Source organism: Mustela nivalis (assembly GCF_964662115.1).
Source record: "Mustela nivalis genome assembly, chromosome: 5".
Lineage (NCBI taxonomy): Eukaryota > Metazoa > Chordata > Mammalia > Carnivora > Mustelidae > Mustela > Mustela nivalis.
This window is the reverse complement of record NC_139024.1, coordinates 65,267,558-65,291,515: the sequence shown is the minus strand read 5'-3', so window position 1 is coordinate 65,291,515 and position 23,958 is coordinate 65,267,558. Positions and strand designations below refer to the sequence as shown.

Sequence of the window (23,958 nt, the reverse complement as noted above, 5' to 3'; positions counted from 1 at the left end):
CAGCTACAGGTCCCTCTAACCCCAGGAACACAAACATGGCTTAATATTCGAATAACAATTGACTACATTAACAGAAAAACTGGTGAAAATTTGTATGACCAAGTTGAAAGATAAAGAAAAAGCCCCTGGTAAAATTCAGTATTTATTCATGATTTAAAAAAAACCATTAGCTAATTAGAATACAAGGTAACTCATAAACTTGATAAGGAGTATTTTACAAGAAATCCCAGAGCAAACATTACACCAAGCGGTGAATTAACGGAAGCTTTTCTCCAAGGTGTTTAACACTGTAATGAAAGTCCTAGCCAGTGTATCAAGGCAAGAAAAAGAAGTAAGATATAAGGACTGAAAAAAGGCACAATGAAACAATCGTTATTAACAGGTGATATGATTGTGTATGTAGAAAATTCAAACCAATCCATGGATATATGCTTAGAAGTAATAAATTTAGCAAAAACACTGGATACAATATTAATTTTTTAAAAACAAATTATATTTCTCACTGCATATTTTTAAATTAATTTTTTAATATCTTTTCAGCATAACAGTATTCATTGTTTTTGCACCATACTCAGTGCTCCATACAATATGTACCCTTCTTAATACCCACCACCTGGCTCCCCAAACCTCCCACCCCCCCGCCCCTTCAAAACCCTCAGGTTGTTTTTCAGAGTCCATAGTCTCTTATGGTTCACCTCCGCCTCCAATTACCCTCAACTCCCTTCTCCTCTCCATCTCCCCATGTCCTCCATGTTATTTGTTATGCACCACAAATAAGTGAAACCATATGATAATTGACTCTCTCTGCTTGACTTATTTCACTCAGCATAATCTCTTCCAGTCCCATCCATGTTGCTACAAAAGTTGGGTATTCATTCTTTCTGATGGAGGCATAATACTCCATAGGGTATATGGACCACATCTTCCTTATCCATTCATCTGTTGAAGGGCATCTTGATTCTTTCCACAGTTTGGCAACCGTGGCCATTGCTGCTATAAACATTGGGGTACAGATGGCCCTTCTTTTCACTACATCTGTATCTTTGGGGTAAATACCCAGTAGTGCAATTGCAGAGTCATAGGGAAGCTCTATTTTTAATTTCTTGAGGAATCTTCACACTGTTCTCCAAAGTGGCTGTACCAACTACTGCATATATTTTTATGCATGTACACACACACACACATACCAGCAACAAAGAGAAAACAAAAATTTAAAAAACAATGCCATTTAAAAAATGCCATTTATAACAGCATTAAGAAACATCAAATACCTAGGAATACATCTAAAGACAGACTCTACCAAAACTTACAATATTACCAAGATAAACTGTAGATATTAATATGGAGGTACATACCAATTTCATGGATGGCAAGAATTAATACTTTGTAAAGATGTCAACTCTATCTAGAGAGATGTTAAATTGTGAATCTCTTCAGTTTCACCCTACCTGGATAAAAATAATGCTGGGAGTGGGGGAGGAAGAGGGAGAATTAAGAAACTGCTTCTAAAGTTCATATAGAAATGCAAAGGGCAAAAGAATAGCCCAGGTAATGCTAAAGAAAAAAAAAGCTGTTAGAGTACTTACACAACTGAATAGTTGTGTTGTTACAAACAGTGTAATGTAACAGAATAGAAAGTGATCCAGTCCCACAGCCATGTTATTTAGGATAAAGGTAACACTGCAATATAGAGGAAAAAAGATACTCTCTTCCATATATGGTAGTAGGTCAATTATATATTCACACAGGAAAAAAATGGGCCTTAACCACTACCTCTTACCATATTCAAGAACCAATTTCAGATGACCTGCAGAGCTAAATATGAAAAGCAAACAAAAAACTTTTAGAAAAGAATAAATACAAAAACATCTTCAGGACTTGGTAAAGATTTCTTATACACAGAAAGCACTTACCATCAAAGGAAAAAATGGATAAATTGGGCTATATCAAATTTTAGAATTCTGTATTTCAAAAGATACCAATAAGAGAATAGTAAAATCCAGACTGGGAAGATGTTTGCAGTGTGTGTGTGTGTGTGTGTGTGTGTGTGTGTGTGTCTGTACCCAAGAAAAGACTTATGTCTAGCTACATAAAATATTCTCACAAATTTCAACAAGAGCAAAAGCTTCTGCACAGCAAAGGAAACAGTTAACAAAACCAAAAGACAACTGACAGAATGGGAGAAGATATTTGTAAACGACATATCAGATAAAGGGCTAGTATCCAGAATCTATAAAAATCTTATCAAACTCAACACCCAAAGAACAAATAATCCAATCAAGAAACGGGCAGAGGACATGAACAGACATTTCTGCAAAGAAGACATCCAGATGGCCAACAGACACATGAAAAAGTGCTCAACATCACTCAGCATCAGGGAAACACAAATCAAAACCACAATGAGATACCACCTCACACCAGTCAGAATGGCTAAAATTAATAAGTCAAGAAATGACAGATGCTGGCGAGGATGTGGACAAAGGGGAACCCTCCTACACTGTTGGTGGGAATGGAAGCTGGTGCAACCACTCTGGAAAACAGTATGAAGGTTCCTCAAAAAGTTGAAAATAGAGCTACCCTACAACCCAGCAATCACACCAGTGGGTATTTACCCTAAAGATACAAATGTAGTGATCCGAAGGGGCACATGTACCCGAACGTTTATAGCAGCAATGTCCACAATAACCAAACTTCGGAAAGAACCTAGATGTCCATCAGCAGATGAATGGATAAAGAAGAAGTGGTATATATATACAATGGAATACTATGCAGCCATCAAAAGAAATGAAATCTTGTCATTTGTGACGATGTGGATGGAACTAGAGGGTATTACGCTGAGCGAAATAAGTCAAACAGAGAAAGATAATTATCATATGCTCTCCCTGATACAAGGAAGTTGAGAGGCAATGTGGGGGGTTTGGGGGGTAGGAAAAGAATAAATGAAACAAGATGGGATCGGGAGGGAGACAAACCATAAGAGACTCTTAATCTCACAAAACAACCTGAGGGCTGCCAGGTGGAGGGGGGTAGGGAGAGGGTGGTGGGGTTATGGATATTGGGGAAGGAATGTGCTATGGTGAATGCTGAAAAGTGTGTAAACCTGGCGATTCACAGACCTGTACCCCTGGGGCTAATAATACATTATATGTTAATTAAAAAATTAAAAATTCAAAAAAAAATTCTCACAAATTGTAAAAGGCAAACAATTCCATTTCTTAAAAGTATACACAAAAGACTTAAATAAGCATATAAAATAAAGAAATCCAAGTATGCAACAAACATGAAGAAGATTCTCAACTTCATTAGTTACCAAAGTTTAAAGTAAAACCGAAATATCATTATACATTATGAATGGCTAAAATTTTTAAATACTGAGAATATAAATGTTAGTGAAGATGTAGAGCACTAGAAGTTCTCAAATACTGCTAGTGTCATCAGTTTGTAAACCAACTCTGGAAAATGGGAAGTATTTATTAAAGTGAAAAATATTCATAATCTCTGACAGTGACCTTCTAACAAGATGCTCAACAAAATAAATATATTAGAAAGCAATGGAGTACTTTTTCAGTATTTCTTTAGATGCTATATTTAAAGGATCACAGCCATGTTTCCGAGTAGCGTTTCCTACCAGTGAGTAGTTCTGAAAGACATAGGAACTCCATAAATAACACTATGCTTTAAAAAAAAAAAAAGATGCCCCCCAAATGTATATATATGCTTGCCAGAAGACATGGCTAGAATATTACAGCTTTATTTGTAACCACCTAAAACTAGAAACAGCTCAAATGTCCATCAGTACAATTGGTAAATTACTGCAGTATAGCCCCACAATGGATATCCATACAGTGCAAAAGCAGAACTGATAATGAATAAGCTCAACCACAAGCAACACAGTCTACATCTCACAAAAATAATTTTCAGTGAAAGAAGTCAGGCACAAAGAGCACAGTATTTCTGATTCTATTCACATCAAAGTAGAAAACCAGGCAGAAATAAACTGTGTTAGATGTCAGGATAACATCTACTCCTGACGGGCAATGAAAGAGAAGGGACTTACGGGGTTTCTGGTGCTAACAGTGTTGTTTCTAGATTTGGATGACGATTTTATAGGCATGTTCAGTTTGTGAAAATCCACTAAACAGTATGCTTGTAACATGAACACTTTTCTATGTGTGTATCATACTTTAACAAAGGTTTTACAAATATACTCACAGGAACCACAAAGCATCATCAATTGCATATCCAATCAATAACTACCATAAATTCTAAAATTGCCTACTTTGGTCCCCATTTTTGGTCAATTAAATGGAAATTGAAAAGAATAAAAAGAATATAAGAAGTAGGAAAAAGGCAATAACAAGTAAAGAAAAATAAGAGGAAAGAAAGAAAATGAGTAAAGAGGAAGACACGAAGCAAGAGGGTAGGAAGGAAAAAAACTGAATCAGGCTGAGGACATAGGAAGACAATCACGTGTGACAGAGGGTTGCAACCTTAACATGTGAAATGTTTATTAACTGCTGACCACTTAACACTTTCAATAAATATGAGTCTAAATTATTTAGGGGTTTGAAACTCAATAGTATAAAGAAATCTGTGCCACAACAGCAACAAAGTTAATGTTATTCTAGGGTTCAATTAAATTAAGTCAAGAATTAGAGATGACTTACATAATATTGACTGACCAAAGAGACCCACAGTTACAAATAAATAAATGTCTTAACATACATGAATCTAAGAACAAGTGCCACACACAGGTGGCCCTTGAACAATGCCAGGGTTAGGGGTGCCAACCCCCTGCACATTTGCAAACCTGTGCTTAATCTCTGACTTGCCCAAGACTAATATCCTTCTGCTGACCAGAAGCCTTACTGATAACATAAACAGTCAATTAACATACATTTTACATGTTACATGTATCATATATTATATTCTTAAAATAAGCAAGCCAGAGAAAAGAAAATGTGTAAGGAAGTCATAAAAAAAGAAAATACATTTACAGAACTTTACTTTTTTATAAAAAAAAAAAATCAGTGTAAGTGAACCTGCATTTCACAGTTCAAACCCATGTTGTTCAAGGGTCAACTACAGTCTATACTGAATTTTTAAAATTATAGTCTTTGGGAATAAATCTTCTTTAGTTTTAAGGACTCAAAGTCCTAGAATCAACTTATTTCTACCAGACATGTTTTTCATTTAATTTGGATAACAAACCTGTTTTAGCCTTCTTTTTCTTTTTTTTTGGTTTGGATTTTGTGTCATCTTGCATGCTGTCTTCTACATTGTCTTCCACTGAGCTTATTTTCTCATCTTGATGAGAATCTGAAGTAACTGTTCTAACTGGAGATTCTTTCTTTTGTTCACTTTCAGCTGTGTCATCAGAGATGGTCAATGTACTGCAAATACAAACCAAGTATAAGCCATTACAAATATATTCTTCTTCTTCTTAATGATGCAGCAAACTGAACAGTGAACAGAGTCAAGGATAATCCTAAAATCAGTATTCTTTCCTGCTAGGGGATACATATATTATATTATGCATTAAAATGGTGAACTGTCAAATTAGGTATCAATAGGTATTATTTTATATTTGGTAATGAGTTATATACACCTGAGCCAAATTAAACTTGAGCTCTAAACTCCCAGAAAAGATGAAGTTATATATTTTATGAGCAGTAAATCTGTTTTTCTACAGGACTGATGAAAGCATCCTCACCGTGTTGCCAAGTCAATGATTAAGGAACAAATTTCTAAATTACCTTATTTAAAAAAAAAAAAAAAAAAAAAAGTGTTTTAAGTTTGTTCTGCTTTCAAGAGGCTTCAGATATTCAACTTTTGATTTCTAGATAACAATTAATTATCTTTTCCAGGGGTTGGTGTGCTACCACATTTTCAGAAGGCCATTATTAAAATGAAAATGTGTTATCATGTGAACTAATAAATGCTAAGGAGTAGCAGCCTAGAGTTATACTCATTGTAGAGAAAAAACAAGCCTATTAAAGTTTGTAATTTATCAAGTAAAAAATCTGCACCTGAATAATAAAAAACTGACTTCCAATATAGTCATATTTTTAAAAAAGAGGTTGAGAAATAAAAAGATGAGAGAAATATTTCAAAATAATCATTCCAGAAAGCCATACTGTTTTATCACATCACCAAATACTATTATTTAAAGAGAACTACCTTTTGCATGCCATGGTCATGTAACCTGTGGTTTTATTTAAAATTCATGAACTCACATGTAATAGTAAGTATGGCTTACAAGTTCATAACAGATATGGTAGCTGTAAGAAAAACTGATGGTATACTGTGGCAAGTAGCCCCTAAGATGGCCCTCAATGATCCTTGCCTCCTGCTCTTAATATATTTGTTGAGTCCCTTTCCTTGATTGTGGGCTGGACCTAGTGACCCACTTCTAATAGACCATATATGACAAACATAATGGATGCCACTTTGAAACCAAGATTAAAGATTGGATTCCATAAAGACTATGACTCTCTCTTTCTCAAAGCCCTTGCCCTGGGGAAGCAAGTGGCCACGTTGTGAGTAGCCCACATGGAGAGACCCATGTGGCAAGGAATCAATGTCTCTGGTCAAGTCAGTCAGGACCTGAGACTTGCCAAGTACCACAGGAGTGAACTTAGAAGTGGGTATTCCAAGCCTTCCAACAGCTCTGTCACTTGCAGATCCTACTCCAGCCAACCCTTAAGATGACTGCACCCCCAGCTGACATCCTGACTGTAGGCCATGAGAGATCCTGAGTCAGCGGTACCCACTTAAGCCATGCTCAGATTCCTGATCCACAGAAACCGAAACAATAAATGTTTGTTGTTCTGCTAAGTTCTAGAGCAGACTTTTTGTGCAGCAACAGATAGTTAATATATATAGTAACATGTTCACCTAGCAACTCTTTTTGCTCTCCTTTTGTTACCACTAGTTATCTAGCTTTTGGTAAGAAGGGAATTATTTTTGGATGAGGATGTTAGCGAAAACTGTCCCTGAAGGCCAGGGCAAAATCAAATACAGAAAGAGAGACATATAAATATAAATACGATCACAGAAGCACTCACACCCCAAATGCAAACATATATGTATAAGCACCATATATAGAAAAAAAGAAGTATGCTAAGTTGCTTATAATGATGACCTTTAGATGGTTAGGTTACTTTCACCTTCTTTGTGTCTTTACTGTATGTTCTACAATAAGCAAATATCATTTGTATAATAAAGAAAAACACTATATTCATTTTTCCAAATAGGCATTTGTAACTCCAAAAAGGGAGAGAAATTGGGTTTCTATTATTTAATAAGCAGATGTAAATATTAAAGGGTAGGGACCTTAGAACAAGACTGCTAAGGTTTTGGCTTAGCTTCATACTGGTTCTGTGACTTAAAACTTTCAAGTTTCCTTATCTGCAAAATAGGGTGATAGTGTTACTATTCCTCATAAGGTTGTTACAAGGCATCAGTAAGTTAATTCTTATAAAGCAGTTAGCACATATTAAGGTGCTATTATTGTACTGGTAATGTATCCACATGAAAGATTAAGAATTTTCTTAGTGTAACTACAGGTATCACTCAAAAGCTGAGAATACTAGAGGACATTTTATATCTGTCAATGCAAAGTACCTTGTTTCAGCTTTAGACGACATTAAAACTTTCTTTTTTTTCTTTATTTTTTTCTCACTGTTCAGTTTGCCATCATGCAATGAGCGATCTGAGGGAAAGTAAGTCAACTGTTCTTCGAGTTTCTTTCTTATTTTCTTCTTAATCTCCTTCGCCATTTCTTCAGCTACTTGAAGTTGGTACAATTGCAACAGTTCTTCCTCCTCATCTAAATTACTGTTTTCTCTTTCTTCATCTACCTTCTTGCTCTTCTGATGAGCAACACCTGGCTGTGGCCTGGTCCGTGCTTTCTGATGTGTGGAATCCACCTTCTTCACAGGAGTTTCCAGTTCCATTCCTTGTGCAGTTATCTGGAATACTGTTTTCACCGCCTTTTTACTTGTCTTTCCTTGCTTTTCTTCCTCTACACTAACATCATCTGGATTTTCAGGGGTTGACTGAGGATTCCTTAGTTTACTTTTAGTGACTTGCATGCTCTCCTCTGAGTTATCAATGCTCGTAGGACTTACATCATCACCTCTAGTTTCTTTACTTTTTAGAAGATTGCTTCTAACAGTGTCAAGCTAGGAAAAGAAGGCACAGTAACAAAGTTTCAGCCAAGTGCAATTCAGTGACATAAAGATAAAGCACAATGATCAGTGTTCAGTGTAATATTGGGAAAATAATTTCATTTTTTTACTTGAACACACTGATTGCATTCTAAACCATCTCATTAGCACAGGCCTAGTTTACGCTCTTGGCATTTCTGAGAGTAACCTCAGATTAAATGAGATAATTAACATGGAGAAAAATACTTAATGACTTTTCAGAAGTGAATAAATTGCTCACATCTCAAATGTTAATTTTCTATTTGGCAGAATGATCCATACTATAATTATAAGATACTTGAGAAATTGCTAAAGGAGCACAGAGTTAAAGCATTTCAGGTTTCCCAACAGAAAACACACCCAGGTCATTCATTTTGCTCATAATTATACTGTAAAATCAAAAGTCTGTAATTTAGAATTACCCTACAATTAATCCAAATACATCATTGAAAATGCTGCCCAATATTAAATATTATCAAATTAGGTCAAATGACAGAATAAACATACCAGTATATGTTTCTCTAATCAAAATTATTTTAAATGAGATTTTTTAATAAAAAAGGCTAGATGCAGCCACTCTGGAAAACAGTATGGAGGTTCCTCAGAAGTCGAAAATAGAGCTACCCTACAACCCAGCACTGCACTACTGGGTAGTTACCCTAAAGATAGAAATGTAGTGATCCGAAGGGGCATGTACACCCAAATGTTTATAGCAGCAATGTCCACAATAGCCAAACTATGGAAAGAGCCCAGATGTCCACCAACAGATGAAAGGATAAAGAAGATGTGGTATATACATACAATGGAATACTATGAGGCATCAAAAAACCCGAAATTTTGTCATTTGCAATGACATGGATAGAACTAGAGGGTATTAAGCTAAGCAAAATTAGTCAGAGAAAGACAATTATTATAAGATCTCACTGATATGACGAATTTGAAAGACAAGACAGAGGATAATAGGGGAAGGGAGGGAAAATGAAGCAAGACAAAACCAAAGAGGGAGACAAACCATATGAGACTCTTAATCTCAGTAAACAAACTGAGGGCTGCTGGAGGGAAGAGGGGGGTGAAAGGGATTGGGTGGCTTGGTGATGGACATTGGGGAGGGTATGTGCTATGGTAAGTGCTATGATTTCTGTAAGACTTATGATTCACAGACCTATACCCCTGAAGCAAATAACACATTACATGTTAAATAAATAAATAAATAAATGAATGAATGAATGAATAGGTAATTTGTTACAGAACCCCCCCCCCCCACATATAAATAAATAAATAAATGAATGAATGGTCCACTGGAGACTGCTACTATTGGGTTAAGCTTAAAAGAACTAGCATACATAAAATGCAAGCTTTCTGAAATATCTACTAATAAAAAATCATAGGTTTTTAATATAAGAATCTGTATTTTTAGAAAATTTACTTTTAAGATCTTGTAAGGCTTTTATAGTTTCTATATATGAAATGCTTATTAATTTTTCTGTTCTGCAGTGTTTTCTGATGTGTTTCTAGGCTATAACAGATGATTTTTATATACTTGTTCACTTTCAATTGATTGGCACAGATAACATTACTATTTGGAATATCAAGTATAAGTCCTTGCCCTCCTCACTGGGAGTCATACATTGCTCACACTACACACTGGTGAATCAAGGAAGCCATACGGTTCAGCTGTCATGAATATACGCTCCGGAGTTATAAGGATCTGGATTCACTACTTACTAGTTGTAAGATCTTGGGTAAGTTCCTTAATCTCTCTGTTCTCTGATGTATACTCACGTGACAGGATTCCTGCGAGATAAGGTGAAGTAAGTGCGCAGAGCACTTAGCATAGTCCCCGGCATGTAGTAGAGACAAATATTAGGTGAAGAAAAGCTATGATAATGCTATTTACATTTCTTGTCTAATTATATTTACTAAAATTTCAAGAATATTAATTATATTCTTGAGATAAAGAGATCTTTCCTTATAGATCCTGATTTTGAAGGAAGTACTTATTGGTGAGGTATCTTTAGGTCATCAGGGGACTACCCTCCATTCTCAAAGGGGGTCCTGGAAGCTCCTGAAATCATACACAATAAGCCATGTGTATGCACCTCAGAAGGTACATAATTATCACTTACATGAACATCAAATTATTTTTTCAAAAATCACTAGTATCCTCTTTCTAAGTAAAATATTACAGCTTTTCCCCTTACTTTTATACAATCATATGGTTTTCATTCAACTTATTTGTACTGATTTACTGATGCTGACTTAGCCAATTTTTAAGATACTCTTTTTAAAAATTAACTAATTTATTAGTTTATTTGAAAGAGAGAATGTATGCGTGCATGGGGGGCATTGGGGAGAGAGAGACTCTTAAGCAGACTCCATGCCCCACATAGGGCTTGATATGGAGCTCATGACCCTGAGATCATGACCTGAGCAAAAACCAAAAAGTTGGACCTCAACTGACAGAGCCACCCAGGTGCCCCAATGCTATTCTTGAGTTCTTAGGGAGAAAACCTATTTTGGCTGAGACAAATATTTTCTCAACATAGGGTTAAATTTCTTTTATTCATATTTATTTAAGTTTTTTGTTTTTTCAATATATTCATAATTGAGAAAATTCTGTTTCTTTTTAGATTTGTATATATTTTTGCCAGCTTTTAAACTTTATGTCATTTTGTTTGATCTGTCAATGCTGCAAGCTAAACACCTGACATTTTAAAAAATTTTAGAGCTTGCTTTCTGAAATAGGAAGCTTAAACTGTTTACATTTATTTTTATGATTAACTTCATTCTTTTTTTTTTTTTAAAGATTTACTTATTTGAGATAGAGTGTGCATGCACAGGGGGAGGGGCTAGAGGGAGAGGTAGAGAAAATCTCAAGCAGACTCCCTGCTGAGCACTCCCTACAGAGCCAACCCAGGGCTCCAGCTCACCACCCTGAGATCATGACCTGAGCTGAATCAGGAGTCAGTCATTTAACCAACTGAGCCACCCAGGCACCCCTAAGAGTTTATTCTTAAATTTCTTTTTTCACTACCTTTGTTCCTTTTCTAAAAAGTCTGTTGTGGTCAACAAAACAAAGGGGCAACCCACGGAATGGGAGAGGATATTGGCAAATGACAGTACAGACAAAAGGTCGATATCCAGGATCTATAAAGAACTCCTCAAACTCAACACACACAAAACATATAATCATATAAAAAAAATGGGCAGAAGATATGAACAGACACTTCTCCAATGAAGACATGCAAATGGCTATCAGACACATGAAAAAATGTTCATCATCACTAGCCATCAGGGAGATTCAAATTAAAACCACATTGAGGGGGCGCCTGGGTGGCTCAGTGGGTTAAAGTCTCTGCCTTCGGCCCAGGTCATGATGCCAGGGTCCTGGGATTGAGCCCCACATCGGGCTCTCTGCTCAGTGCAGAGCCTGCTTCTCTCTCTCTCTCTCTCTCTGCCTGCCTCTCTGCCTACTTGTGTTCTCTATCAAATAAATAAATAAAATCTTTAAAAAATAAAAAAAAATAAAACCACATTGAGATACCACCTTACATCAGTTAGAATGGCCAAAATTAGCAAGACAGGAAACAACAAGCATTGGAGAAGATGTGGAGAAAGGGGAACCCTCCTACACTGTTGGTGGGAATGCAAGTTGGTGCAGCCACTTTGGAGAACAGTGTGAAGATTCCTCAAGAAATTAAAAATAGAGCTTCCCTATGACCCTGCAATTGCATTCCTGGGTATTTACCCCAAAGATACAGATGTAGTGAAAAGAAGGGCCATCTATACCCCAATGTTTATAGCAGCAATGGCCACAGTCGCCTAACTGTGGAAAGAACCAAGATGCCCTTCAACGGACGAATGGATAAGGAAGATGTGGTCCATATACACTAGGGAGTATTATGCCTCCATCAGAAAGGATGAATACCCAACTTTTGTAGCAACATGGATGGGACTGGAAGAGATTATGCTGAGTGAAATAAGTCAAGCAGAGAGAGTCCATTATCATATGGTTTCACTTATTTGTGGAGCATAACAAATAGCATGGAGGACAAGGGGAGTTAGAAAGGAGAAGGGAGTTGAGGGAAATTGGAAGGGGAGGTGAACCATGAGAGACTATGGACTCTGAAAAAGAATCTGAAGGGTTTGAAGGGGCGGGGGGGTGGAAGGTTGGGGGAACCAGGTGGTGGGTATTAGAGAGGGCACGGATTGCAGGGAGCACTGAGTGTGGTGCAAAAACAATGAATACCGTTACGCTGAAAATAAATTTAAAAAATTAAAAAAAAAAAGTCTGTTGTGTTCACTTGTTCAGTTCTTTCTTTCTCTTTATCTTTCTTAAGATTTTATTTATTTATTTGATGGAGAGAGACACAGAGAGAGAGAGGGAACACAAATAGGGGGAGTGGGAGAGGGAGAAGCAGGCTTCCTGTCCAGCAGCAAGCCAGATGCAGGGCTTGATCCCAGGACCCCGGGATCATGACCTGAGCTGAAGGCAGACGCTTAACGACTGAGCCACCCAGGCACCCATTTTTCTTGACATCTGATGACTCTGAAAGTATAATAATCAATTTTACATATTACTTGTTTCATTTATTTTGAACTCCAGGATGAAGTAACTTCTGACTACACTTTAGGTAAAAGTAATCATTATAGGACTTTTTTTTGCTCTGCAAGCTAGGAAAGATTTGCCCAATGTTTTAGAACAATGTTCCTGTTATCTCACATTATCACAGGTACGTTATGTAATATGAATCTTCAGTAATTATTTTTGGCACAAATAATAAAGTTCTATATGTTTAACTGGTCTCAAAAGACTCAAGCAGATATATTTTCAGACCATATATTCTCTATTCTTACATTCTTAATTTTTGATTAATGTTTCTGGAAATGGTACTACATATTCAAATAATACACATTCAACAGTTTTCTTGTTTTCAGGGAGAGAACACTTATAATAATTCTCTGTTCATTCTCATGTTCACTACTGACCTCACAAACAACTGACCCTTAGGTCATTGGATTTCTTGTGATACAATTTTCCCCTCAATACTATACAGATATTGCTTTCTTGTCTTCTGGGTTTAGTATTTTCTGAGAGAGGCCTGAAATGCACCTGATGTGTTCTGTTGAGATACTTGCAAAATTAACTTTTCTCCTGAAATTACCAAGTTCTAAATATAGTTCTCATTTCATAAATTTTACCCAGAATGCAAGATAGACTCATTTCCTCCTAGATCTTTCTGTTAATCTCCAGAAGGTTTTTTTCACCATGCTCTTTCTACTGTTTCTGCTCCATTAGCATTGTCTGGGAACACTTACTTAGAGGTCAAATATTTCTATAGGTTTTCATTATTTACTTCATTTTAGTTTTAGCCATTTCTTCTCATGGGAGAATGCCTCACATTTATTTTCCTTATCACTAATTAAGATTTTTCCACGGTACCAATTCTACTGTTTTAGGCTGAAGACACAGTTTTTAAAAAGCAACTAAAGGCAGAACACGGAGAGACTATAATTTTAAATCCCCCTTACTCTACTGCTGGCTTTAAGGCTCTAGCAAAACATTTAACATCTTCGTTAAAGTGGTTTTTATGTTCTGATGTTTATAAAACCTCTCATGCAAAATAAGAGTCCCACTACCTATGTTTCATGATTAACATGAGAATCGGAAACAGCATTTGCAAAATTCATATCACAGTACCTAACAGATTATTGAAAAATAATGTGAATCTGCATTATTGTGAATTCTCTTAGTACAGCCTTTTCCTTGCTTCCTTTTCTTATTTCAGCCAGCTCCCCTTCCAATCTCACCCTGCCTGTTCTGTACATGTTTTTGTTCTGATGAGGTCCCATCTCTTCATATGTTATTCAGAGGTTCTACTGGGTTATGGTTAAGAGAGTGGGCTCTGTAGCCAGACTGTTAGAGTTTGAATTCTGGTTCTGCCACCAACTATGCAAATTCAGGCAGCTATTCAACCTCTCTGTGATCCAGTTTCCTTAATTTAAAATGGAATAAAACCTCATCATTTCATGTTATTAAAAACTAGTGAATATACATAATATGTTTAGAAGTGCTTGAAAGATAGGAAGCACTGTTATCTAGTAAATAAAAAGAGGTTTAATTTATTTCCTAAAGTAAATCATTTCAAAAATATTTTGTTTTCCTCTAAGTCTTCCAGGAACAGTCCCCTTCTTTTGAGCTAAAAAATCTCTTCCTATTTTTTCTTAGGACACTCATTTCTGATAAAGGCGGCATCAGAATGGCCTACTAGGTACCAAAAGAGGTGAAGTAGATTATCTTTAGTCATCTCACATTTGTGTGTTCCCAACATCTAACTGGACAATAGCTAAATGGACATCTCCTCTGCCCATTTTTTGGTTATCCATTCAACTGAGCATTCCTGGCCTAAACAGCATCTAGTTCATGCTCACAAAGTCCAGTTCAGAAAGCCCAGTAAGAGAAAACATGAGGTTCTACTTTGACTGAGTCCTTAAATATATACTTTTGTTCCCACGATTTTTTCTGTTTTTGTCCAATGTATATCACCTACCCAAGGCAAGGGCATATGCCAATATGCAATGTTCCATCCTCCATATCCCACTACTCCCTATCATACTCATACAAGTACCACCGGGAGAAGCACATTATACAAATGCGCAGCATCCACTATGGAAGACCTAATCTGCCCAATTCCACCAGGAGTTCTAAATTGGTATGCAACAGTAAACAGCTGTACTACAAACCTCTCACATGTGTGCAGCTGGATTCTGGCCAGGGTTACTACTTATTTTTGTCTCACTTGAGCATATATACTATCATGTTGATGGCTGCCAGAGAGAATATTAGAATGAAGAGGTCACATGGCAAAATTCAGAATAGGGTAAAATCTGCAACAAGTAAAATATAAGCTATACATAACTCATAAAACTCTAGCCAAAGAAATACTATGTACCAATTTCCAGAACATGCATGAAGTTATTTGTGCCTGTGTGTGTGTGTCTGTGTGTGTGTACATAACAGATTATGGTCAAAGGAATAAAAGGTCCAACTAATATAGCAAGACAGGTCTGAAGAGTGAATAGTACATTAACCGTGGATACTATTACAGACTCTATAATATTCTGTAATCAGATTGTAGTCAATTGTTGATCTGTTTAGTACTATTGAGTTCAGCATTTTAATCTCTTCAGCTTTGCTGCCAAAAACTGTCATTTGAACGTGTACCTCAAATACAAAAGGATAATTACTGCCTTCAGATTCCAGTGACTTCTCCTGGTTCTGCTGGGTAGAATCAGATCAATCAGTCTAAATAAAGACAAGCCGTTGAATATCTGAAGTAACATATTACTCCCTAAATTCTTCACAATTCTGGATTAAAAAACCTTCATTTTCTGGGCGCCTGGGTGGCTCAGTGGGTTAAGCCGCTGCCTTCGGCCCCAGAGTCCTGGGATCGAGTCCCGCATCGGGCTCTATGCTCAGCAGGGAGCCTGCTTCCTCCCCTCTCTCCCTGCCTGCTTGTGATTTCTCTCTCTGTCAAATAAATAAATAAAATCTTTAAAAAAAAAAAAAACCTTCATTTTCTTTAAAAGTGTGTACTATGTTGGCCACTTGAGTTTGCCCATTCTCTCAGCACTCTCATCATTTTGTCTACATTATTTTGGTAGCACAGCACTGAATATTGAACTCAGTACCCCAAGAGTCATACAGATTCTACCATAAGCTTTTTATACCATGTGCTATTGACTATAACATAGATATACTATTTTCAATTTCCAAAGTTCCTCAGAATTTTAATATCAAAGTCACAATTTCATGCAGATATATGTCATCATTACCAAATGATCAATTACTCACTGCAATTTTTTCTCCAGATTTGCCCATTTTTTTCTTCAGTTTTTTTCTTTCATCAGTGAGCTCACTGTGGGTCTTAAGCAATTCCTCAAAGCGAACTTTGGTTTTTACCTTGGCTTCACTCTCCACTGCAAAGGTAAAGACTCCTGTCATTTTCTAACAACTCTATGACAGCAGGTATCTGCTATATGATAGCAGATGTTAAAGAACATAGTCTTGTAAATATCAGCATGAGTTCTTCAGCTACGTTAGAACTAACCAGTTCTTCCTTTGTAAAACTTTTCTTTTGGCTTTGTGACACCACACTCACCTGAATCCTTCTTACCTTTTGGGCTACTCCCTTTAAAAGTTTCCTTTACTAAGTTAACTTTCCACTTGTGACTCATGATAGCATCTACCACTGTTAGGTGGCCTTAAGCAAGTTACTTAACGACTCTAAACTTCATCTTTGCTATCTGTAAAATCAGAATAATTCTCTATCAAAGATCATTTGCATGAAGAATGGCTAACAGTTGCCTAGGCAATAATCAGCATACCATAAATACAAAAAGCCAAACGTTATTTTTTTTTCTTTAAAACATAAGTCAGATCATGTTATTCCCTTGCTTAAGACCTTGCCAGTTTCCCACTTCACTTAGGACAAAATGATTCCTTCACACGCCCTACAGTGTTCTCATTTCCTGGCCTGCCAACCTCTACAGCTTGAAACCAAGAGAAACAGCCCCTTAGACCCCTACATTCTAGCCATTCTGCCCTTCTCACTCCTCCACCAGAATAAGCAAGCTGCTTCTACCTGGTGTAAACTTCCTCTAACTTCTCAGCTATCTGGTGTTAAGCTGCCTGTTCAAATGTTGCCTTAAAAGTGGAACACTTCCTGACAATCTCATCTGAATTTCCCCATTCCTCACATGGCAGACTGTTCTTTTTCTTCACAGCACCTAACACGGCTTGAAACCTTATAATTATTTGTATATCTACACAAATAATTACATTGTCTCTGTCTCACCCACTACACTATGCTACCATCCCTACTACTTTCATGAGCTCTAGCACAGCGTACTTACTCAATAAACATGTCCTAATGCTGAATAAATGCTGAATGAATGGAAGATTGCCCCAGAGCAGGTGATTACGGCCTACAGGGCAGTCATTTACTCTTATACATAAAAAAGTTTACTGAAACACATCCATGCCCACTGTGTTAAGAATTCTTATGGATGCTTTTATGCCTCAGTGGCACAGGTGAGCGGTTGTAGTAGAGAATAAACCTAAAATATTTACTAGCTTTCCCTTTATGAAAAAGTTGCTAAAACCTGCTCTAGAGTAAACCATCCATTTTGATAATAAGGAAAAAAAATTCACCATTGTTGTAATGATTATTTACCTTATCCAGTGAAGTCCCAAACTGCCATCTAATACATACTAACCTTAATACCTAACATTAAATAGAAAATTGATAAAAAACATAAAAAACAAAATAAGAAAATAAATGGAAAATTGATTAAAAAACATAAAAAAATAATAAAATAAAATAAATAGGAAATAGAAATCAAACTATTAAGTATCTAATTGTAGCATTTGGTTAAGTATTCATTAATAGATCAAAGAACCCCTTAAAATAATTCAAATTTTAAAATAAGTAAATAAATAAATTGTATTGCAGATATAAATTTCATAAAAGTCTTACCAGTGGGCATCTCTTAGCTTTATGGAGAGCACTGAGTTATAATGTAAAGCAATGACTCAATCAGAATCCTATTAAAACAACGAGAATTTATTTGTAGTAGGGAATTTGCAAATAAAAAATTACAAAACATTTTTCACACAAGATTATGTGATGATTTGTCCACTACCTCATCAGGTTTATACCAATAAAGCTAAATTCTCTTATCCAGTTTTATGTATATGACTTAAAGTACATATGATTAGTTTAGGGTCTGAAGAAAAGTAAAGAAAACTGGATCATATTTGAATAAAATATGTATATGAAACAAAAACTTTTAAAAATCTTGAAAGGCAATATATATGTACTTAATATGTCAATGTACTTTAAAAAGTGTTTTAAGTGGAAAAATAAACATTTCGATGTACTTTTAAGAAAACAAACTCCACCCAAGAATTGACTTTCCCAAGAGCATACACTATTAGATTAGTAAAGTATGCTTGTAGGTAGCATATTCACAGACAATGCATTTAGACACTTTTGTACCTGCCACTAAAAATGTTGCAGTAGAAAAGGTTAAGCATAAGCATTTGTACTATCTTCCTCAAATATAATGGGTGTGTATTATTACATATCAAAACCAGGGATAAACTCAGGATATGTATTCCTAAATTTCCAATTTTACTTAAAGATGAGGGTGTTATGTCCAAAACAAACATATTAATGTCCACATTAGAACACAATATTCACACATTTTTAAGAATAAAGCAGAAGACTGTAAACAAAAACATAATTTGAGTTGGCTGAGCAATTATCTGTTAAAGCTCCAGATCCCTGGGGATCCACATTCTGGTTCTTCTAATATCATGGGTACTCTGGACAGAAAAGTCTGAGAAAAAAAGGCTAAGAAGGTAAGAATGATTATACACATATACCTAATTATATGGGTTAAGTCATACAACAATTTTCTGGTACACAGACAGAATAGATAGAACTAAATTCACACAGTAAAGACTCCTGTGCTTTATGGATGGGAGCCTGAATGTATTCTTCCTAGTAGATACACACCTAAGAAGTATTGGTCATCTACTTTCCAATCTATTAATTAATCTATTAATCCCCAAATTATTAAAGAGAGAAGATGTAAGCCTAAGTGTATCAGAAATTGAAACCTGAAAGCACATAAGTAGAAAAAATATAAACCAAAGGATGACTTTTTATATATTCCGTGGTCATTCAATATATAGGAAAACAGCTGAACTATATGACTATGAGTTACTAAGAAAAGTGACTTACTTATATTCAGCTTGATTTGTTTACCATTAAACAAAAAAATTATAGTACTTATGGTATTTTAGACATTTCAGAAAGATTAAAAACTACTGACAGTGCAGGACAAAGAGTCAAGGATGATTCTCATTTTCTGCAAATAGAATACTTAGGCCAGTAGTATCATTTTTTGGAATATAGGACAAGTATAATGGATAAGTTTAAAACCCAAGTCCTGGAATTAGTCTCAAATAGTTAATTGTGTGACCTCAGGCATTTGTTTCCTCATCTGTAAAATCAGTCTACCAGTATATATTCAAAAGGTTGTTATAAGGGTCAAATGATTTAAAATAATGTCTTAAAAACAAACAAACAAACCAGTGAACATCTGTTACAACTGTAATACTGTAATAAATACTTCTTATGGGTACACTCGATGAGCTTAGTGGGGCCTGTTGAGCTGGGTATCTGAGGGGAACTAGCCAGCTACAAGCACTGGCTCAGTGTCAGACCGCTAGATTCAAATCCCAGTTCTACTTGCCAGTAAATTAACTTCTGGACCTCGATTTCCTAATCTTTCAAAAGAGAATAACAATAATAAATCTCTCATAAAGTTTTTGTTCAGATTAAGTGAGAATATGCAAATAAAACAGCACAATGCCTGGAACTTGGCAAGCCCTTTGAAAATGACAGCTATTACCACTGTATATATACATACATGTTTATGCATATAATCGGGTTGTTTGGTAGGCATTAGAATATAGTAATCCAGCAAGGAGGCTAAAGATTTGAGAACTAGGGTTTATATCTGTGGTGGTTTCAGGGAAAAAGTTCCAAAGACAGAATTCTGGAAGCCCAAAAATAAAGCAAAAGGACATCAAAGAGAGAGGTAAAAGCTCGAAGAGAGAGGTAACCAAGGGAAAGAAGTTTGTTGTTGTTATTGTTAGAGAGAGACAAAAAGAGACAGAGCAAGTGGTGGAGGGGAGAGAGAGCAAGCAAGGTGCAGAAGGAGAAGGAGAGACAATTTCAGGCAGGCACCATGCTAGATCCTAGGACCCTGAAATCATGACCTGAGCGGGTATCAGGAGTCAGATGCTTAAGCAACTGAGCCTCCAGGTGCCCTCCAAAGAAAAAGAAGCTTAAGAAAGAGGTTTTCTATCACTGTGTGATACCAAGTTGTAGAGTGTCCACTGGATCTACAATCCAGTCAGCAAGTCACATGTTTGCAAAGCTGTTTGTGAAGGGGTGGAAATCTGGTGGCAACAGGTGGAGAGATGAACGGGAGGTGAGACCCATAGAAGAAACATGTGGCTAATTCTTTCCACGATTCTGCTTCCTACTGACTTCCCTCACCCTCAAAGGCAGGGACATGATACAGCAGCTTTGAGGGATAAAAAAAACTATGGAAAGATTTTACTTTTTTTCTTAAGATTGTTTCCATGCTTCTATCACCTTATCCTTTTAAAAAATAAATCATCCTCTTCATTGCAAGCAGAAAAAATGTACTAAAATACAAATGCAATGGTATCATTTGTTTAAATCTCTTCACTAGATTTCAGTCACTTACTGGAAAAAAACTGGAAGTCCATACCATGGGGCGGGGGGGTCAAGGCTATTTATGAAATGACTCATTCTCCAGCCACAGTTCCACACACATTCTGAATTCTAACCATGTGAAATACTTATAGGCTCTCAATTGTGCCAAATGCCTTCCTGCCTTTATACCATTACACATCCACCTCTCTCTCCTGAGATATGCCCTTCTTCTGTCACTCCAACAAACTCTTAACTATCCTTTAATGCTAAATGCAGATTGTATCTTCTCTGGGAGCACTCTAACCTCAAGGGGCGGTTAAATACTTTTCTGTGCTCCCACAGTGCCTTGAGCTCTATACCTCCCTCTCTACTTCAGTCCTTTATTTTCACCCTGGTAGAATGTTTTATGACCCAGGAAATTAAAATGGTACCTACTTTATTGTAAGGAGAAAAGGAAATACTGAAAAGCAAAGTGATCAGCACAGTGGCTGGCACACTGTAGGTGCTCAATAAAATAACTTTATATCTATTATTATAGCACTAAATATAAGTGTGCAATAAAATAAAATACATCAATACAATACATAATGTAGTGACATTATTTACTATTACTTAGTAGTTCAATGCACAGTTGAACAAACACTAATACTACTTAATATGGCAAATACATTACAGAAATAATCATTTCCAAACAATGTGTCCCATAGCAAATACATTATAGAATTAATGACTAATATTTGGTTAGTAACATTATTGGCAAAAACAAGGTCAAACTTAAAATGACATCCCTGAGCCTCATATATATGATTTTTTTTTTTAAAGATTTTATTTATTTATCAGAGAGAGAGAGAAAGAGAGCGCGCGAGCACAGGCAGACAGAATGGCAGGCAGAGGCAGAGGGAGAAGCAGGCTCCCTGCCGAGCAAGGAGCCCGATGTGGGACTCGATCCCAGGATGCTGGGATCATGACCTGAGCCGAAGGCAGCTGCTTAACTAACTGAGCCACCCAGGCGTCCCTATACGATTATTTTAAAGATTCTCCCTCACAAACCCTTTTATAAGAGACGCTAAGAAATACTCACTACGAAAATTAACAATATATTTCATCTCATTTTTCTTTTTCTCTAAACATCTGATTACCGGCCAATAAATGTCTAAAGATCAAAGGGAGAAGCAGCAGAGGCTTAGATAATTCACCCTTTAGCTGAATTTTATAGCATAGGAAAAAAAGAAACTAACGAAAACCCTGTATACATAATTGAACTGATAAATCAAGATACTCTCCACAAACAAACAAAATTCTAAATATGCTTTTAAAAACTTTTGGTATTTGGATTTTTCAAATACTTTTTGAAATTTCCCAGAGTTCTCAGAACGAGCAATCTCTTCCTTGAAACTCCAAGCAGTAACAGCAAAATAAATAATGCAACAGGTGAAAAAAAATTGTTAGCATCCTTTTCTCAAAAAAAGTAAAAGCCACACACTGCAGTTTGTTTCCACAGTACTGCTGAAATACACCACAGCCACTGGTAGCGATTCTAACTAGTGCACTCTTTTTTCTGTTTGTATACAGATCGACATGACTCTTACAAACATACTTATCACCTTTTCTCGGATGTAATTAAGAAGGCATTTCACAGGTTCGAGGTTCAGCACCAAGCTGACACCCTACAAGGAAATAAACGTATTTAGTGCGTGTCTGAGTTACATGCTTTTAAGCCAGAATCCGGAGTGGGAAAGGCAAAGCTTGCATTTCCTCCACGGCGGATCTGGACACCGCGCCGAGGACTCAGGAGACAGGAGCCCAGGGAAGGGAGCGGGAAAGTACTTAGAGCTGTTCATTAGGAACTACCTCCCAGGGCTCCAAGGCACTGGACGGGTCAGCCCGCGGTGGCGCCGCACCGCTCCCGTCCCGCCCCCCAGCGCGCCGCCTCCGCGCTCTCGGACCTGACCAGTGCCCCCCCCCCCCCCAGCCGCCGCCCCCTCTGAGAGGGCCCAGGCAGGCCAAGAACCCGGCCCGGGCTCCCGCCACCAGCAGGCCTGCAGCGTACTCACTGAGAACAGAGTCCAGAGCGGCCGACAGACAGTCCCGCCGGAGCCGACACTGGGACTGTGCGAAGCGGATCCCTACGCCGCCGGGGGCGCGAGCCGGGAGCCAGGCACCCGCGTAGCCACCCTAGCCGCCGGCCACTCCGGCTCTGAGAGCCCACCGGGTGGTGCAGTACGGGCGCCGCCCGCTGACGTCAGTGCCTGCCTACGCCGCCGTTCCCACGACAACCGATGCTGCCCGAGCTCCCGGCCTGGACCGCTGCGGGGCCTCGACGTCCCTCCACGGCCCCGCCCCCGCGCCGCCGACTCGGGGGCCGGGAGCTGCGGCAGTGTCGTGCTTGCGGAGGTGGTGCGCGCGCCGCACCCGGGGGCCTTCAGACTGCGGTCGGGCACGCGCTCCGGCGGCCGCGCGCGGGACTCCTCGTGCGCGTGTAGGAAGCGCGACGCCGCGGTGCTCCGGAGAAAGAATTTCCCGTACCCTAGCGCCAGGGAGACCTGCGAATACGTAGGGTCTGAGCCCGTCCGGTCGTCACCGCCGAGAAAGTGTTTTCAGAACTGGAGCCAGCGCTGGAGAAAAAAACCAGAGGGGCCAGAGATAGGGAGGCTGTCGTGGAACCCGCCAAGGCCGAGAAGCGTGAATGAGGCAAAGCAGCAGGCACGCCACCTCCCATGCGATCGCGCCCACAAAATGAAACATCCCTTTAAACGCGGAGGATAGAGTTGTACTATAGACCAAACCTTAAAGAAAAAAATGTTTGTAATTCGTGTGGCGCTGAGTTATCACACCAAATGTTTAAAGCAACACAACAAAACAAAACAAAAAACCCTCATTTTTTTCCATACCCAGTTCTCCCTCCCACTTTCTAATTTTTGCCACAGGCGCCATTTTTACCTCTGAGTCACCAGGGATGGAAAAATATGAGACAGGTCCCTCCCCAACTCTTGAATTTCCTGCAGTTGCGGTCATACACTGCACCATAACCTGTTGCTTAGTTTGCAAAGTTGAGAGTGTTAGCATGTTTCTTCAGAGGCCATCTTTTCTATTCGTATTAGCAAAACCACACTTTACAAAACATACTTCATTTTCTTTCTACAAATCCTATGAGAATTCAGTGAGAAATACCATCAATCCAAAGCATCTTAAACCGTTCAATTTTTCACCCTAGAACCTACTCCTGTTTCTGGATTTCTATTTTGGTTTAAGCAACCATCATCCTCCCTGTGTTGTAAATGCCTATAGAGCATCCTAAATGCCTCTTAGACCAAATTATATCCATTTTCCTATCTACTGTCTACTAGTGTATAGCCTATCTATCCATCTTGACTGGGGCTGCCTCATGCCAGCTTTCATTACTTCTAACTATTCTTGTGAGAGGCTTC

General features: G+C 37.8%; 1 protein-coding gene across 9 annotated transcripts in view; it reads right to left on the bottom strand.

The window, feature by feature from the left end:
* The window catches only part of AHI1 (Abelson helper integration site 1), a 212,151-nt gene extending 189,006 nt beyond the window's left edge, over positions 1–23,145 (bottom strand). For all 9 annotated transcript variants that reach the window (XR_014311910.1, XR_014311911.1, XR_014311912.1 and 6 more), the window contains exons 1-6: positions 22,585–23,145; positions 22,135–22,197; positions 17,750–17,817; positions 16,066–16,190; positions 7,627–8,186; positions 5,212–5,393 (exon numbers count right to left, since the gene is read on the bottom strand). Coding sequence is in view for 6 of the 9 variants with exons in the window: in XM_082731093.1 (XP_082587219.1) it covers positions 5,212–5,393; positions 7,627–8,186; positions 16,066–16,190; positions 17,750–17,759 (877 nt within the window). In the remaining 3 variants the exon portion in view is untranslated. The remainder of the gene's footprint in view (positions 1–5,211; positions 5,394–7,626; positions 8,187–16,065; positions 16,191–17,749; positions 17,818–22,134; positions 22,198–22,584) is intronic.
* Between the last annotated feature and the right edge of the window lie 813 nt (positions 23,146–23,958).